General features: G+C 47.7%; 1 protein-coding gene across 10 annotated transcripts in view; it reads left to right on the top strand.

The window, feature by feature from the left end:
• ST7 (suppression of tumorigenicity 7) overlaps window positions 1-17,276 on the top strand; it is a 174,678-nt gene that overhangs the window by 84,080 nt on the left and 73,322 nt on the right. For all 10 annotated transcript variants that reach the window (XM_068996979.1, XM_068996952.1, XM_068996899.1 and 7 more), the window contains 3 exons: window positions 3,870-3,924; window positions 4,498-4,613; window positions 5,772-5,847. In XM_068996979.1, coding sequence (XP_068853080.1) covers window positions 3,870-3,924; window positions 4,498-4,613; window positions 5,772-5,847 — 247 coding nt within the window. The remainder of the gene's footprint in view (window positions 1-3,869; window positions 3,925-4,497; window positions 4,614-5,771; window positions 5,848-17,276) is intronic.

The following is a 17,276-nucleotide window of genomic DNA, read 5'->3' as shown; positions in this document are numbered from 1 at the left end:
GGGAGCTGGGCCTGTTCAGCCTCGAGAAGAGACAACTGAGAGGGGACCTCATCAATGTCTATCTGCAGAGAGGCTGTCAATGTGATGGAGCTTGGTGATGCTGAGCAATAGAACAAAACGCAGCAGGCAGAAACTCATGCACAGAAAGTTCCACCTGAATAATAGGAAGAACTTCCTTACTGTGCAGGTGACTGTGCACTGGAACAGATTGCCCAGAGAGGTTGTGGAGTCTCCCTCGCTGGAGATATTCTAGAAACATCTGGATGCAATCCTGTGCCATGTGTTCTGAGATGACCCCACTTGAGCAGGAAGGTTGGACGAGGTGACCCACTGTGGTCCCTTCCAACTCAACCAATTGTCTGATTCTGTGATTCTAAAGGCAGGTAGTATTTTTACTGGAATGATTTTAAGTAATAACAAAGTTGTTAAAAATCAGACAAAGAAGTCAGAAATGTCCATCTGGTTTTGCATCACTTTGTTTTTAAGATAATGTAAATAGTATGTAAACAACATTTGGATTTCACTTCAGTAAGTGGAAGCATGGCGACTTTTAACAGCTTAAGGGCTAGTTATGTTCCTAACTTTGCTACGGATTTGATTTGTGACTTTGGGCAAGTCCTAACATAGACAGGCATTTTTAAAAGGCCTCCAGTTTAGGAGGCATGATTTCAGGCATTTGTGGCCTGATTTTTACAAGCTTCCAGGCATTCACAGCCCCTACAAGTTTCAGTGCAAGGAGTGAAGGTGTCTGACCCTAAGGCATTCAAGCCTGACTTTGAGTCAGGTGCCTGGTTGCCTGGGCGATGGCTCCTCTGAGAGACAGGCCAGCCTGCCTAAAATAAATCAGCCCCCCAAGCACTGAAATCTGTGGACTGAAGGAGCCCCAGGGGAACTTGACTCCCTACTAGGGTGACTTAGCTGCCTGGGGAGAAGGAATTGAAAAATTAGCCCATGAGTGATGAAAATGCTGATGCTATTGCTTCTGGCTTGAGTGGGATTTACTCGCTGTTTAAAGTCAGGGCAGGAGCCCTGGGTTTGAGTTCCTCATCTGTAAAATGAAGTTTATGTGTCTCTGCCCTAACTTGGCTTACAGGCCATAATGTTAATATTGGGAATTAATTAGGGATGTGCCCCTAGAATCAATTAAAATTTTATTAAATTTATTTCCTCTGCAGACTTTTAGAATATATCAGAATTTACAAGTGAAGAAAAGTGAATGAAAAGAAAAAAATCACTTATGGAGGAAATATTGTTCAGCAGCTGAGCTGCCTATGTCTGTACCTGGCAGATTTTATTTCTACTCTTCAGTGTGCATGAAAACAAGCAAACAAAAATTAGCTTTGAACTCACATGTTAAATAAAATAGGTGGCCTCACAAAACCTTGTTTTTTACTGAGTAATTAGGGAAGGCTTCATATAGCACAGCAAATTCAGCTGTTGTCATTCTCATCTGAAGAGAGGCTGTGAATAGTGGCACTGCATGGTTCAGGATATTAGATTTGGGTGAACTGGCAGAAAGCATGGGATGGCTTGGAAACACCTGTGTGCACTCATCAGCGTGCTCAGTCACACTTCAGCAGCTCTGAAATAGCTCCTGTAATTTTAAAGCAGAAGGCACGGTATTTTGACTAACGAGGTTCACACAAGCATCTTGGCTTTTCTGATACAAAGAAATAGTCAAGGAGTGTGTTTGCTTTCAGTGCATTGACACTGAGCTGGGACTCTCGGTGTCACTACACAGTGTGTCTGTATGGATAGCCTGTTATTTGTGCCTTCAGAAAGGTATCAGTGCTCAAAAAGTGATCATTGAAAAAGTCTCTGAAAGGTTAAAATAAGGACATAGTTATATTATTGTTTTGTAATACAACAGAAAAGGTAACCTTTTTGGTTTACCATGCATCTACACTGGGATATTTCTTTCACTGTCCAACAAGGTAGAGATGGCTTTTTCTCTTGGCTCAGCGTGTGTTCCTATATAGATGTTTGTCTAAGAATGTTGCAGTAGAAACTTTTGCCTTTAGAAAGGTAAGAAGAATGATGTTGTACTGAGACCATGGTGTTAGCAGGTACCAAGACAAAAGGAACAAGAGAACACCATGTTTAACTAGGCAGACAGATGCCAAAACATCCCCAGGACATGAAGGTGGTAATAAAAGGCCTTCTTTACCTCCTCCTTTTGTTCCCCAGTTCAACCTTTCCCTGCTACTGTGCCAAAATACTGCATAATTTGATAAAGCACAAAGACCTGAATTCAAATAAAATGAACAAAAAGTGTCACTGCAATCACACAGTTGTTACCTAATCTCATTGGCTGCAGAGTAAGTCAAGACATTGAATTACACCTCTGGAACTGAGAAGTCTGATGTTGATTTAATATTTGCAATGGTTGGAAAGTCATATTATGTAAAAACTGTTGGATTGAAGCTTGTCAAACAGCCATACCCTCTGGCTGCACAACAGAGCAGCTGAATGTCGACCAGGCACTTCTGCTGAGTAAACCAGTGGAACTTTCTAATATTAGCTGCCTGCTGAAACGGATGGTGGAAAGATACACTCTTCCTTAAAGTCTGCCTGTTCCTCTGTCTGTTCCATGCACTTGCTGGGTAGGCAGTAAACTGAGGGCCCACCTCCTATTCCACTTGACTAGTTTTGGTGTTGCTGAGGGTGTCCTTATGTTACTGTGAATAATTTATGTAAAATGCTTTCTGTCCATGCCCCATTCCATAAGAAAAGAGGAGGACTTGACTTGCTGTTCAGTACTTCTTTTTTTAATGGAACAGGCATAAAGGGAACAGGCATATTGTTACCATAAAGATACCCTTCTGACTCAATATTCTACCAGAAAACTGTTGGTTTGATCTCTTTAGAAATGATGTCACAAAATTTCATAGGGAGGAATGTGCTGGTTAACTTTTTTTAGTGGAAAGCAGGTGATGAAATGCTGGAGGGCCAGTGCTACTGATGAGTTTTTGCAGAGCACCATGTGAGGGGTCATCCAGTAGCAGATTTGTGATGGAATTGCTGCCTCTCAGTGAGTCTTTATGCAAATAGTGGGGTTTATTCTGGTCTCACCTTCACTGGAGTGAATTGTCTTTGTTGAAATTAAGAAAATTAATCTGGTGTTAAATTAAAGGAAAAGCCAGAATCAAGACCTCACTGTTCCAAAGGCTATACAATTTGATTATGTATTTTTAAAATTTTTGCCTTAAATTACATTGTTGATTTCCATATCGCTTACTTCTTGCAGTGTGAAAAATTCACAATTTTTCCCCCTGAGGGAAATTTATAAAATGTTTTTAATATTCTGAAACCTTTGCAATGCAACCAACTTTTCTCTGCCAATCAATTTCAGCATCTGCTTGTAACTTAAGTAAGATCAGCAGATGTTTCCATGGATTTTTACTCCACAAACTAAGGAGGAATTAAATTTGGCAACTGTAGCTGAGATTCTCCATGATTTACAGCATTATCTGGACAGTGGTGTTTTTCCAGGGAAATAACAAGTCTGTAGAGACCGAGTTAATTGCTGTTTTTCAGTGCAATAACCCAGTGTGATCCCTCTTCAGTTCTGCATTATGGTAAATGTGAGTCCTGGCACAAATCAGTATTATCTTTTCATGTGGCATTTGGGGCTTTGTTAGTGGTTATTTGTCTGGAATGATTGTATTTGTTGACACTAATTTATAATTAAATTATTATTTAAGAAAGGAAGAACTACCTTCAATGCTATTGATGGGTTTTTCCATTTGCACCTATAAAAAATAAGTCATTTGATAAGGCTCATTGTATGGTAACTGATGTTTTTTATAAACCTCAAGTACCATTGTAATTTGGGAGAGATTCATTATGTGTGTGTCTGCTTCTTACAGAATGCAAAGTCTGGCGAAATCCTTTAAATCTGTTCAGAGGAGCTGAATATAATCGGTAGGTGCTACAAAATTACTGTTTTCAGGCACAGAACTGGTTTAAGGAGCTTAACTGTACTTTTCCATTAATCTAACTTAAGAGATGAAAAAACAAAATCCACTGTGTATACATGCACTCATGTCAGGTTTTTCTCTAATTCATAAAATGTTTCCAAATGAAAAGGAATTTAAATTCATGCTGATGCACTTGTTATTTCTCCAATTTTTGGCAACCTTATTAAAAACTATGCAGAAACCTAAGTGTGTTGTACCTGGTGTTAATGCAGCAATTCTGTTCAAATCCATTATAGCAAACAACCTAATGAATTCCATATAGATTTCATGGAGTCCTAAGGTTTGAATATATGTGTTACCAAGTTGCAGTGTGTATTTTTCAGCATCCTCATTAGCTTAGGTTCAGCTACCGTTGCTCCATCACTGTACAGTGAAGTGCAATGTATATGGGTTAGAAGATTGGCCAGGTGAACTTATTTGGCCATGCCCATCTCAAAGGTCTAGCATTCTTTTCTGGATTCATTTTGGCACGTGTGACCTCATTAACCAAAATGTCTCCTTGTTGACATGTTTGCAGGTATACATGGGTAACAGGAAGAGAACCTTTGACTTACTACGATATGAATCTTTCTGCACAGGACCATCAGACATTCTTTACATGTGACACAGATCATTTACGGCCTGCAGATGCTAGTAAGAGACCTTGTGAACAAATGCTTTTGCTAATAGGTTAATGGCTGATTTAAACTGATGCAGGAAAAATGCAGTGAGACACCAGTTCTTTCGCATAGATAAGAAAAGGCAGAAGTTTGATCATGCTGAGAAAGCCATTGTTGTTGAATTTATAGAATTCTAGATCTGAACAAGTATCTGTATATGTAAACTATCTAATTTATGTTGCTGTGTTGTTCTGCTATGTTGCTGAAGTCATTTAAGGTACCATTTAAAAGTGTAAAGGCTTGTTCCTTTCCTTCGCTTTCTTGCAGTGGCTTCAAACATATAGTTTAATTTGCCTCCAGCTGCAGTGTAGTAGGTTGAGTTACATTATCCAGGTTCCGTTTAGTCTACGCTGACAGGAGAGAGAGCTGATGTAAAATTTGAGGCCTGTGTTTCATTCTCTGATGTAGTTAGAAGCTCTGTAAAATATGGGAACACATTTACAACTGACTTTGTATAAGCAGCTTTAGTTGTGTTAAGCCTGTACTGTGAAGTCCACATGCAGACTTTGATTGTACTAAAAATGTACAACAATGATTTCAATCATTAGAATTTGTCTCTGAAAAAAGAAATCTTTGTCTCTTAGGAAGGGAGAGATACTAACAGTTGGATGCTTCATTCTGAAGGCATAATTACGAAGGAGGACATACTGTGCTTTTTTGACACATGATAAACATGAATCCTGCTTTCTGAACTCAGTGGTGTAATTATGAGGTGGTAATATTAGCCTGGAAGTTGTTTCCATTTAACATTCACGTAAAGCAACAACACAATAAGGAGCTAAAATAAGAATTGCAACTATCCCTTTATTGTTTTTTTCCCTGTGGAATCTACTACACCAAGAGAAAATAGCTGCTTGTCACCTCTGTACTTGGCAGCGCAGACAGCCTGATGTCTCAGCCAGACTTTCTCCTGGAAAAAGGTTTAATTAAATTAAAGAAGAAAAAGCGCTGAGTACTTGGGACAAAAGCTCCTGTTTGTTATGTAATTTTTTGAATGATCACTGAGCTATATGAAATACTCTGTAGTGAGTCAGGCTGAGACCAATAAATTCTGTTGTTATAGTGCAGTAGATTCTCCTTGTTAATCCTGTAATAACTGATATTCCTCTCTTCTCCTTTGTTTATTGAATAGTAATGCAAAAAGCCTGGAGAGAGAGAAACCCTCAAGCCCGAATTTCTGCAGCACATGAAGCTTTGGAATTAAATGAGTGAGTGACAACAACATTAACATTTATTTCCTGTCTTTTAAAAATCCATTTGATGATATTTTAAGGCAGGGAGTTTGCTATAGTAACTTCTAACCATGATTACAGGCCTGTCAAAGGAAGGCCTACAACAGAAGGAAAACAGCACAGTTGCATGTTGTGCTAGCTACCCAGAAGATCCTTAGGGTGGTGATGACAATGGGAGTCTTCCCATTGATGTCAGCAGGCTTTGGAACAGCATAGAAAAATGTTAATTAAGTTACCTCCTGATGAGCATATGAAATATGCATTTATGGGATGGAGAGCTCCCTTTTGGATTTCTCAGTCATCAAGAACAGAAGCAAGAAAGAAGAGACTCATAAACACATTCTGAAATATTCATTTCATAGTACAAGAGAATATGATGTAATTTGCTGTGACCTTTGGTCTTTGAGTCCATTACTTATTTTTTCAATGAGAAGCATAGTATTTTGACATCCCACAATAAACTCAGTGCTGTGATGATTTACTGGTATGGCAAACCATCTAAATGTTGCTGACATGCATAGAGGGAATCCCGTAGGTTGCTGAACTGAGATTACTGCATTTTAGAATTCCATAAACTGGCACTTTACAGATTGTCCTTCATGTGTTTCATCATCAGAAGAGAAAGAATTGTTTCTTCTTGTATAGTGATTTAACTGAGAGACCATGCAGCATAAAAGGGTGAAGTGAGCTATTAGACTGTCCCACTCACATTTCACAGAATTACAGAATGGTTGAGGTTAGCAGGGGTCTCTGGAGGTCAGTATCCAACCCCTCCCTTCAAACAGGGCCACCTGTTTGCACAGGACCATGTCCAGCAGCCTTTTGAATATCTCCAAGGAGGGAGACTTGACAACTTCCTGTCTCGGTTTGAAAGACAGGTGTCTGCTAAGGAAGGCAGAAGCCTCCCTTGGAGTGGCAGATGTAACCCCTTTCCCTCTGAGTTATTATAATTTTGAAATCAAGGGTCTTTAGGCAAAGATGTGGGAAAATAGGAATAACAGTTCTTTACTCTATATATATATATATATATATATATATATATATATATAACTAGTCAAACAAAACAACAACAACTATGACAGTAACAGCAAACACAAACCCAGTCCCGGCCTTCTCGGCTGTCAGGCTATTTCCCCTCGGGTGCAGTTCCGCTCGCAGCCGGCAGGGATCGCTGGCGGCTCCCGGTGAGCAGGGCAGGTGCGATGGTTCCCCCGCGGCTGCAGGGGGCGCTCCGGAGCGAGCTCGGGAAGCACGCGGCTGCTCTGATGCCCTGGGATCCCGGGGAAGGGTGGAACAAAGGAGCTTCACAAACCGGTGGGCAGCTGGTCCCGGAGTCTCGGAAACAGCAGGCTGGACTGGTAGGCTGGAGCGGCAGGCACAAACACAAATCCCGGGTGGCAGACGAGATGTATCCAAAAGGGGAACCCCCCGGGGCTCCAGGCAGGCAGGGTAAGCACGGCTACAGCGTAGCGAAGGCTCGAAGCAGCAGCGGGGCGGGCGGCCACAGCCCAGCCTCCAGCAGGGCAGGGAAAAGCAGCTTTGGGATCCCCGGTGTTGTTCCCAGCAGAGGGAAAGACGCCGAAAACGGGAACCAGCAGCTCTTCTCTCCGCGGCTTCTCTCTCCAGACGCTGAGAGCGAACTGAACTGCCCGCCAGGTGAGAACAAAAGCCTGGCCGGGCCCTTTTGTCTTTCTTAAGTATGGCTATCTCCTCTCAAGTATGGCCATTTATCTCCTAGCAACATGCTATGGGAAAAAATTCCTTTAACAGAAAAAAAACTAGGACTAAACTGAAACCCCAACATTATCCACCCCGAATTTTTTTTCCATACTAACATGTTACATGAAACTTAACTTTTTAACCATATAAATACAAGCATCACCTAAATTATATACATATGTACATGCTGATACTGATACAAGTACAGAGCCATGGGTAGTTCACCCTAAAACAAGGTCCCCTTGCGGTATGCATCGGGTCTCTCCATCCCTTTGCATCACCCACCAGGTACAACCTGGTCCCTGAGCAAAAACAACCCCACGGATGGGTTTGTCTTTGCTCAAGGCAGACTTTACCCAAACAGTTTTTCCAAGCATACCTCTCATGTGCACCACTGGAACCTTATCCCCATCTGTTGTTTGTAGGGGTTCGGATTGGGCAGGGCCGGCTCGGCTGGTGGAGCCTCGGGTGTTAACTAACCAGGTGGCTTTTGCTAAATGCACCTCCCAGTTTTTGAAACTCCCCCCACCCAGTGCCTTCAAGGTGGTTTTAAGCAGTCCATTACACCGCTCAACCTTCCCAGCTGCTGGTGCATGGTAAGGGATGTGGTACACCCACTCAATGCCATGTTCTCTAGCCCAGGTGTTTATAAGGCTGTTCTTGAAGTGAGTCCCATTGTCAGATTCAATCCTCTCAGGGGTACCATGCCTCCAAAGGACTTGCTTTTCAAGGCCCAAGATGGTGTTCCGGGCAGTAGCGTGAGGCACAGGGTAGGTCTCCAGCCATCCTGTGGTGGCTTCTACCATTGTGAGCACATGGCGCTTGCCTTGGCGGGTTTGAGGCAGTGTGATGTAATCAACCTGCCAGGCCTCCCCATACTTGTATTTGGACCACCGCCCACCATACCACAGGGGCTTCACCCGCTTGGCCTGCTTGATCGCAGCGCATGTCTCACAGTCATGGATGACCTGGGAGATACTGTCCATGGTCAGATCCACCCCTCGGTCTCGTGCCCACTTATAGGTGGCATCTCTGCCCTGATGGCCTGAGGCATCATGGGCCCATCGAGCTAGGAACAACTCTCCTTTATGTTGCCAATCCAGGTCTATCTGGGACACCTCTATTTTCGCAGCCTGATCTACCTGCTTGTTATTACGATGTTCTTCATTAGCCCGGCTCTTGGGAATGTGAGCATCTACATGACGGACCTTCACAGATAGCTTCTCTACTCGAGCGGCAATGTCTTTCCACTCCTCAGCAGCCCAGATTGGTTTTCCTCTGCGCTGCCATTTTGCCTTATTCCACCTTTCCAGCCAACCCCACAGAGCATTGGCTACCATCCATGAATCAGTGTAAAGGTAGAGCTTTGGCCACTTCTCTCTTTCAGCAATGTCCAGAGCTAATTGAACGGCTTTGAGTTCAGCAAATTGGCTCGATCCACCTTCTCCTTCCGTAGCCTGTGCAACTTGTCGTGTGGGGCTCCATACAGCGGCTTTCCATTTCCGGCTAGCGCCTACAATTCGGCAGGAACCATCAGTGAAGAGGGCATATTGTTTTTCACTCTCTGGTAGCTCGTTATACGGTGGGGCTTCTTCGGCACGCGTCACCTGCTCCTCTTCTTCTTCAGAAGATAACCCAAAAGTCTCACCTTCTGGCCAGTTCGTAATTATTTCCAAGATCCCAGGGCGACTTGGGTTTCCAATTCGGGCGCGCTGCGTGATGAGGGCGATCCATTTGCTCCAAGTAGCATCGGTGGCGTGATGCGTGGAGGGAACCTTTCCTTTGAACATCCACCCCAGCACCGGTAGTCGGGGTGCCAGGAGGAGTTGTGCCTCAGTTCCAATTACCTCTGAGGCAGCTTGGACTCCTTCATAAGCTGCCAAGATTTCTTTCTCTGTGGGAGTGTAGTTGGCTTCGGACCCTCTGTAGCTTCGGCTCCAGAATCCCAGCGGTCGGCCCCGAGTCTCACCAGGCACCTTCTGCCAGAGGCTCCAGGACAGACCATTGTTCCCGGCTGCAGAGTAGAGCACGTTCTTCACCTCTGGTCCTGTCCTGACTGGGCCAAGGGCTACGGCGTGAGCGATTTCCTGCTTGATCTGGGCAAAGGCTTGCTGCTGTTCAGGGCCCCAGTGGAAATCGTTCTTCTTTCGGGTAACCAGGTAGAGAGGGCTCACAATCTGGCTGTACTCAGGAATGTGCATCCTCCAGAAACCTATGGCGCCTAGGAAAGCTTGTGTTTCCTTCTTGTTGGTTGGTGGAGACATCGCAGTGATCTTATTGATGACCTCAGTGGGAATCTGACGCCGTCCATCTTGCCACTTCACTCCCAGGAACTGGATCTCTCGGGCAGGCCCCTTGACTTTGCTCTTCTTGATGGCGAAACCAGCTTTTAGGAGAATTTGGATTATTCTCTCTCCTTTCTCAAACACTTCTGTTGCGGTGTTCCCCCACACAATGATGTCATCAATGTACTGCAGATGTTCTGGGGCCTCACCCTTTTCCAGTGCAGCCTGGATCAGTCCATGGCAGATGGTGGGACTGTGCTTCCACCCCTGGGGCAGTCGGTTCCAGGTGTACTGCACACCCCTCCAGGTGAAAGCAAACTGGGGCCTGCACTCTGCTGCCAGAGGAATGGAGAAAAATGCATTGGCAATGTCAATGGTGGCATACCACTTTGCTGCTTTGGACTCCAGCTCATACTGGAGCTCCAACATGTCGGGCACAGCAGCGCTCAGCGGTGGAGTCACTTCATTCAAGCCACGATAGTCCACAGTCAATCTCCATTCCCCATCAGACTTGCGCACAGGCCAAATGGGGCTGTTGAAGGGTGAGTGGGTCTTGCTGACCACCCCTTGGCTCTCCAGCTCACGAATCATCTTGTGGATGGGAATCACAGCATCTCGATTTGTCCGATACTGCCGGCGGTGCACTGTCGAGGTGGCAATTGGCACTCGTTGCTCTTCCACTTTCAGGAGCCCAACTGCAGAAGGATTCTCAGACAGTCCGGACAGGGTGTTCAACTGCCTAATGCCCTCTGCCTCCACAGCAGCAATCCCAAACGCCCACCTGAGTCCCTTTGGGTCTTTGTAATAGCCATTCCGGAGGAAGTCTATGCCCAGAATACACGGGGCCTCTGGGCCAGTCACAATCGGATGCTTTTGCCACTCCTTCCCAGTCAGGCTCACCTCAGCTTCCAAAAGGGTCAACTGCTGTGATCCCCCGGTCACCCCAGCAATGGATACAGGTTCTGCCCCCACATGTCCCGATGGCATTAAAGTACACTGTGCCCCAGTATCAACCAATGCATCATATTTTTGTGGCTCTGATGTGCCAGGCCATCGGATCCACACTGTCCAGAAAACCCGGTTCTCCCGTGCCTCTTCCTGGCTAGAGGCAGGGCCCCTCTAGCCCTGGTTATCATTCTTTCCCTGGGCATACATACTAGAGGTACCTTCGAGGGGATCTGACATATCATCCTCCTGTCTGTAATACCTGGCAGCTCGGTCACGGGAGGCTGAGGCTACTTTCACCTTAGCGGAACCCCCTCGGTTAGTGCCTCCCTCCTTGAGTTCACGCACCCGCGCTGCCAGGACAGAAGTGGGTTTCCCATCCCACCTTCTCATGTCTTCCCCATGCTCACACAGGAAAAACCAGAGCTCAGCTCGTGGGGTGTACCCTCTCTCTCTCGCAGGGGGACGACGGGCTCTGACCTGGGGGCCTGTGACTCGCACTGGTGCCACACTGACCTTCCTCATCTCCTCCATCTCCTCCCTCATTTCCTTCCTCATCTCCTTCATCTCCTCTTTGAGGTCCTGGACCACAGCAGAGACATGAGCTTTCAGTGGACCATTGACCATGCTGTCATAATTCCTGAGCTTGTTGGCAACAGAGCCCACTGTTTCTCGGTTATTGTCAGCATCAATGGTTGCAATGAAGGTGGTGTATTGCGATGGCCCTAGTCTTGCCAGGTTCCACATCATCTGTCCTGTGCACCTGACCTTATCGGGGTCATTACCGTGCTGTCCATCCCTCCCAAAGAGTACCTCTAATACTGCCACCTCTCTTAGCTGTTGGATCCCTTCCTCAAGTGTCTTCCACTGCATTCTATGATGGTACTCCTGCATTCTCTCTTTGTGAATGAACCTTTCTCTCACACTCATTAAGAGCCGGTCCCAGAGAGAAAGGGGTCCTGGCTCCCTCACAAATATCTGGTTCACACCTGGGTCCTGGGTCAACGATCCCAGATACCTTGCCTCACCACTATCCAGTTGCACACTTGTGCCCATGAGGTCCCAAACCCGAAGCAGCCAGGTGGTATAAGGCTCACGCCCCCTTCGCACAATGTCGTCTCGCATACCACGGAGACTGTCGTACGACAGGGACTCAATGATGATTTCTGGCTCTGGCTCCCCTGCTGGTTGTGAGGGCCCTGGTTCCCCATCATCATTAACTGGTCGTACTGATTTGGTCTTACACTTCCTCCTTTGCACAGGGGCGACTGCTGCTGGCTGTACTTGTCCTTGGGGTTCAGCTGAAACCTGGGCGGTTGTAACATCCGTGGGTTCTGCTGCTGCACCGTCGGACTCACCCTCTTTGGGGCAGGGAGAGGTTTTTTCACTAGCTGAGGAGGTGTATTCCCTTAGCAATTGGCATATCTCCTGGCGCACCTGGCCCATCTCCTGGCACATCTCCTTGCGCACCTGGCCCATCTCCTGGCACATCTCCTTGCGCACCTGGCCCATCTCCTGGCATATCTCCTTGCGCACCTGGCCCATCTCCTGGCACATCTCCTGCATCCCTTTCGCCAGTACCCCCACCCATTTCGGGTAGTCCATTTCTGAGGTGGGCTGTTGGGCGGTATCAGGCTGTGGGGCAGGGTCTCTAGTGTCTGGGGCTGTGTCAGGCTCTGGGGCTGAATCAGGCTCTGGGGTAGGATCTCTAGTGTCTGGGGCCGTGTCAGGTTCCGGGGCAGGATCAGGCTCTGGGGTAGGAACTCTACTCTCTGGGGCCATGTCAGGTTCTGGGGCAGGGTCAGGCTCTGGGGCAGGATCTCTAGTCTCTGGGGCTGGTGTCTGGGTAGTTATCCAAGCCAGTCTCAATTTATCCTTGAATGCTAAATAGAGTAGGCCTACCAGCAGCAGGTGGTTAGTATTCAGAAGGAATCTAAACCCTTCAAAAATTGATGGGGTGGGTCCAAAGAACTGGTTGAGGGGTTGGGGGAAAACTTCCCCTGGTGTCATTTCCTCACAGAAGGTACCATTGTTAACATAACCCCAAAAACATGCGCTCAGTGTGTGATAGCCATTTATCCACGTGCCCACATTCCGGAGGAAGTTAAAAACCCATGAATTCCTCACCTTCTCGACCCACAGCACGAGCTGGATAACAGCAATGGTAGCCTTAGTGAGAGGACCCATATTCAAGTAGGGAGCTGCAAAGGGGAAGAATATAGCCACGGCCACATGCCACCCGAACCAGGGCAAAGTAGACCACATAGTGCTGCCTACCAAGGTTCCTATATCCAACACACCAAATTAAGTTATCCAGGAACTGTTATTCCTTTTTCACCTCTCTCTCTTAATGCCCTCAGGCCCCACGGTTGGGCGCCAAGATCTGTCTCGGTTTGAAAGACAGGTGTCTGCTAAGGAAGGCAGAAGCCTCCCTTGGAGTGGCAGATGTAACCCCTTTCCCTCTGAGTTATTATAATTTTGAAATCAAGGGTCTTTAGGCAAAGATGTGGGAAAATAGGAATAACAGTTCTTTACTATATATATATATATATATATATATATATATATATATATATATAACTAGTCAAACAAAACAACAACAACTATGACAGTAACAGCAAACACAAACCCAGTCCCGGCCTTCTCGGCTGTCAGGCTATTTCCCCTCGGGTGCAGTTCCGCTCGCAGCCGGCAGGGATCGCTGGCGGCTCCCGGTGAGCAGGGCAGGTGCGATGGTTCCCCCGCGGCTGCAGGGGGCGCTCCGGAGCGAGCTCGGGAAGCACGCGGCTGCTCTGATGCCCTGGGATCCCGGGGAAGGGTGGAACAAAGGAGCTTCACAAACCGGTGGGCAGCTGGTCCCGGAGTCTCGGAAACAGCAGGCTGGACTGGTAGGCTGGAGCGGCAGGCACAAACACAAATCCCGGGTGGCAGACGAGATGTATCCAAAAGGGGAACCCCCCGGGGCTCCAGGCAGGCAGGGTAAGCACGGCTACAGCGTAGCGAAGGCTCGAAGCAGCAGCGGGGCGGGCGGCCACAGCCCAGCCTCCAGCAGGGCAGGGAAAAGCAGCTTTGGGATCCCCGGTGTTGTTCCCAGCAGAGGGAAAGACGCCGAAAACGGGAACCAGCAGCTCTTCTCTCCGCGGCTTCTCTCTCCAGACGCTGAGAGCGAACTGAACTGCCCGCCAGGTGAGAACAAAAGCCTGGCCGGGCCCTTTTGTCTTTCTTAAGTATGGCTATCTCCTCTCAAGTATGGCCATTTATCTCCTAGCAACATGCTATGGGAAAAAATTCCTTTAACAGAAAAAAAACTAGGACTAAACTGAAACCCCAACATTATCCACCCCGAATTTTTTTTCCATACTAACATGTTACATGAAACTTAACTTTTTAACCATATAAATACAAGCATCACCTAAATTATATACATATGTACATGCTGATACTGATACAAGTACAGAGCCATGGGTAGTTCACCCTAAAACAAGGTCCCCTTGCGGTATGCATCGGGTCTCTCCATCCCTTTGCATCACCCACCAGGTACAACCTGGTCCCTGAGCAAAAACAACCCCACGGATGGGTTTGTCTTTGCTCAAGGCAGACTTTACCCAAACAGTTTTTCCAAGCATACCTCTCATGTGCACCACTGGAACCTTATCCCCATCTGTTGTTTGTAGGGGTTCGGATTGGGCAGGGCCGGCTCGGCTGGTGGAGCCTCGGGTGTTAACTAACCAGGTGGCTTTTGCTAAATGCACCTCCCAGTTTTTGAAACTCCCCCCACCCAGTGCCTTCAAGGTGGTTTTAAGCAGTCCATTACACCGCTCAACCTTCCCAGCTGCTGGTGCATGGTAAGGGATGTGGTACACCCACTCAATGCCATGTTCTCTAGCCCAGGTGTTTATAAGGCTGTTCTTGAAGTGAGTCCCATTGTCAGATTCAATCCTCTCAGGGGTACCATGCCTCCAAAGGACTTGCTTTTCAAGGCCCAAGATGGTGTTCCGGGCAGTAGCGTGAGGCACAGGGTAGGTCTCCAGCCATCCTGTGGTGGCTTCTACCATTGTGAGCACATGGCGCTTGCCTTGGCGGGTTTGAGGCAGTGTGATGTAATCAACCTGCCAGGCCTCCCCATACTTGTATTTGGACCACCGCCCACCATACCACAGGGGCTTCACCCGCTTGGCCTGCTTGATCGCAGCGCATGTCTCACAGTCATGGATGACCTGGGAGATACTGTCCATGGTCAGATCCACCCCTCGGTCTCGTGCCCACTTATAGGTGGCATCTCTGCCCTGATGGCCTGAGGCATCATGGGCCCATCGAGCTAGGAACAACTCTCCTTTATGTTGCCAATCCAGGTCTATCTGGGACACCTCTATTTTCGCAGCCTGATCTACCTGCTTGTTATTACGATGTTCTTCATTAGCCCGGCTCTTGGGAATGTGAGCATCTACATGACGGACCTTCACAGATAGCTTCTCTACTCGAGCGGCAATGTCTTTCCACTCCTCAGCAGCCCAGATTGGTTTTCCTCTGCGCTGCCATTTTGCCTTATTCCACCTTTCCAGCCAACCCCACAGAGCATTGGCTACCATCCATGAATCAGTGTAAAGGTAGAGCTTTGGCCACTTCTCTCTTTCAGCAATGTCCAGAGCTAATTGAACGGCTTTGAGTTCAGCAAATTGGCTCGATCCACCTTCTCCTTCCGTAGCCTGTGCAACTTGTCGTGTGGGGCTCCATACAGCGGCTTTCCATTTCCGGCTAGCGCCTACAATTCGGCAGGAACCATCAGTGAAGAGGGCATATTGTTTTTCACTCTCTGGTAGCTCGTTATACGGTGGGGCTTCTTCGGCACGCGTCACCTGCTCCTCTTCTTCTTCAGAAGATAACCCAAAAGTCTCACCTTCTGGCCAGTTCGTAATTATTTCCAAGATCCCAGGGCGACTTGGGTTTCCAATTCGGGCGCGCTGCGTGATGAGGGCGATCCATTTGCTCCAAGTAGCATCGGTGGCGTGATGCGTGGAGGGAACCTTTCCTTTGAACATCCACCCCAGCACCGGTAGTCGGGGTGCCAGGAGGAGTTGTGCCTCAGTTCCAATTACCTCTGAGGCAGCTTGGACTCCTTCATAAGCTGCCAAGATTTCTTTCTCTGTGGGAGTGTAGTTGGCTTCGGACCCTCTGTAGCTTCGGCTCCAGAATCCCAGCGGTCGGCCCCGAGTCTCACCAGGCACCTTCTGCCAGAGGCTCCAGGACAGACCATTGTTCCCGGCTGCAGAGTAGAGCACGTTCTTCACCTCTGGTCCTGTCCTGACTGGGCCAAGGGCTACGGCGTGAGCGATTTCCTGCTTGATCTGGGCAAAGGCTTGCTGCTGTTCAGGGCCCCAGTGGAAATCGTTCTTCTTTCGGGTAACCAGGTAGAGAGGGCTCACAATCTGGCTGTACTCAGGAATGTGCATCCTCCAGAAACCTATGGCGCCTAGGAAAGCTTGTGTTTCCTTCTTGTTGGTTGGTGGAGACATCGCAGTGATCTTATTGATGACCTCAGTGGGAATCTGACGCCGTCCATCTTGCCACTTCACTCCCAGGAACTGGATCTCTCGGGCAGGCCCCTTGACTTTGCTCTTCTTGATGGCGAAACCAGCTTTTAGGAGAATTTGGATTATTCTCTCTCCTTTCTCAAACACTTCTGTTGCGGTGTTCCCCCACACAATGATGTCATCAATGTACTGCAGATGTTCTGGGGCCTCACCCTTTTCCAGTGCAGCCTGGATCAGTCCATGGCAGATGGTGGGACTGTGCTTCCACCCCTGGGGCAGTCGGTTCCAGGTGTACTGCACACCCCTCCAGGTGAAAGCAAACTGGGGCCTGCACTCTGCTGCCAGAGGAATGGAGAAAAATGCATTGGCAATGTCAATGGTGGCATACCACTTTGCTGCTTTGGACTCCAGCTCATACTGGAGCTCCAACATGTCGGGCACAGCAGCGCTCAGCGGTGGAGTCACTTCATTCAAGCCACGATAGTCCACAGTCAATCTCCATTCCCCATCAGACTTGCGCACAGGCCAAATGGGGCTGTTGAAGGGTGAGTGGGTCTTGCTGACCACCCCTTGGCTCTCCAGCTCACGAATCATCTTGTGGATGGGAATCACAGCATCTCGATTTGTCCGATACTGCCGGCGGTGCACTGTCGAGGTGGCAATTGGCACTCGTTGCTCTTCCACTTTCAGGAGCCCAACTGCAGAAGGATTCTCAGACAGTCCGGACAGGGTGTTCAACTGCCTAATGCCCTCTGCCTCCACAGCAGCAATCCCAAACGCCCACCTGAGTCCCTTTGGGTCTTTGTAATAGCCATTCCGGAGGAAGTCTATGCCTAGAATACACGGGGCCTCTGGGCCGGTCACAATCGGATGCTTTTGCCACTCCTTCCCAGTCAGGCTCACCTCAGCTTCCAAAAGGGTCAAC

The sequence above is a fragment of the Aphelocoma coerulescens genome, chromosome 1A (assembly GCF_041296385.1).
Source record: "Aphelocoma coerulescens isolate FSJ_1873_10779 chromosome 1A, UR_Acoe_1.0, whole genome shotgun sequence".
Lineage (NCBI taxonomy): Eukaryota > Metazoa > Chordata > Aves > Passeriformes > Corvidae > Aphelocoma > Aphelocoma coerulescens.
The sequence above is the reverse complement of the archived record's forward strand: the minus strand, read 5'-3'. Positions and strand labels throughout refer to the sequence as shown.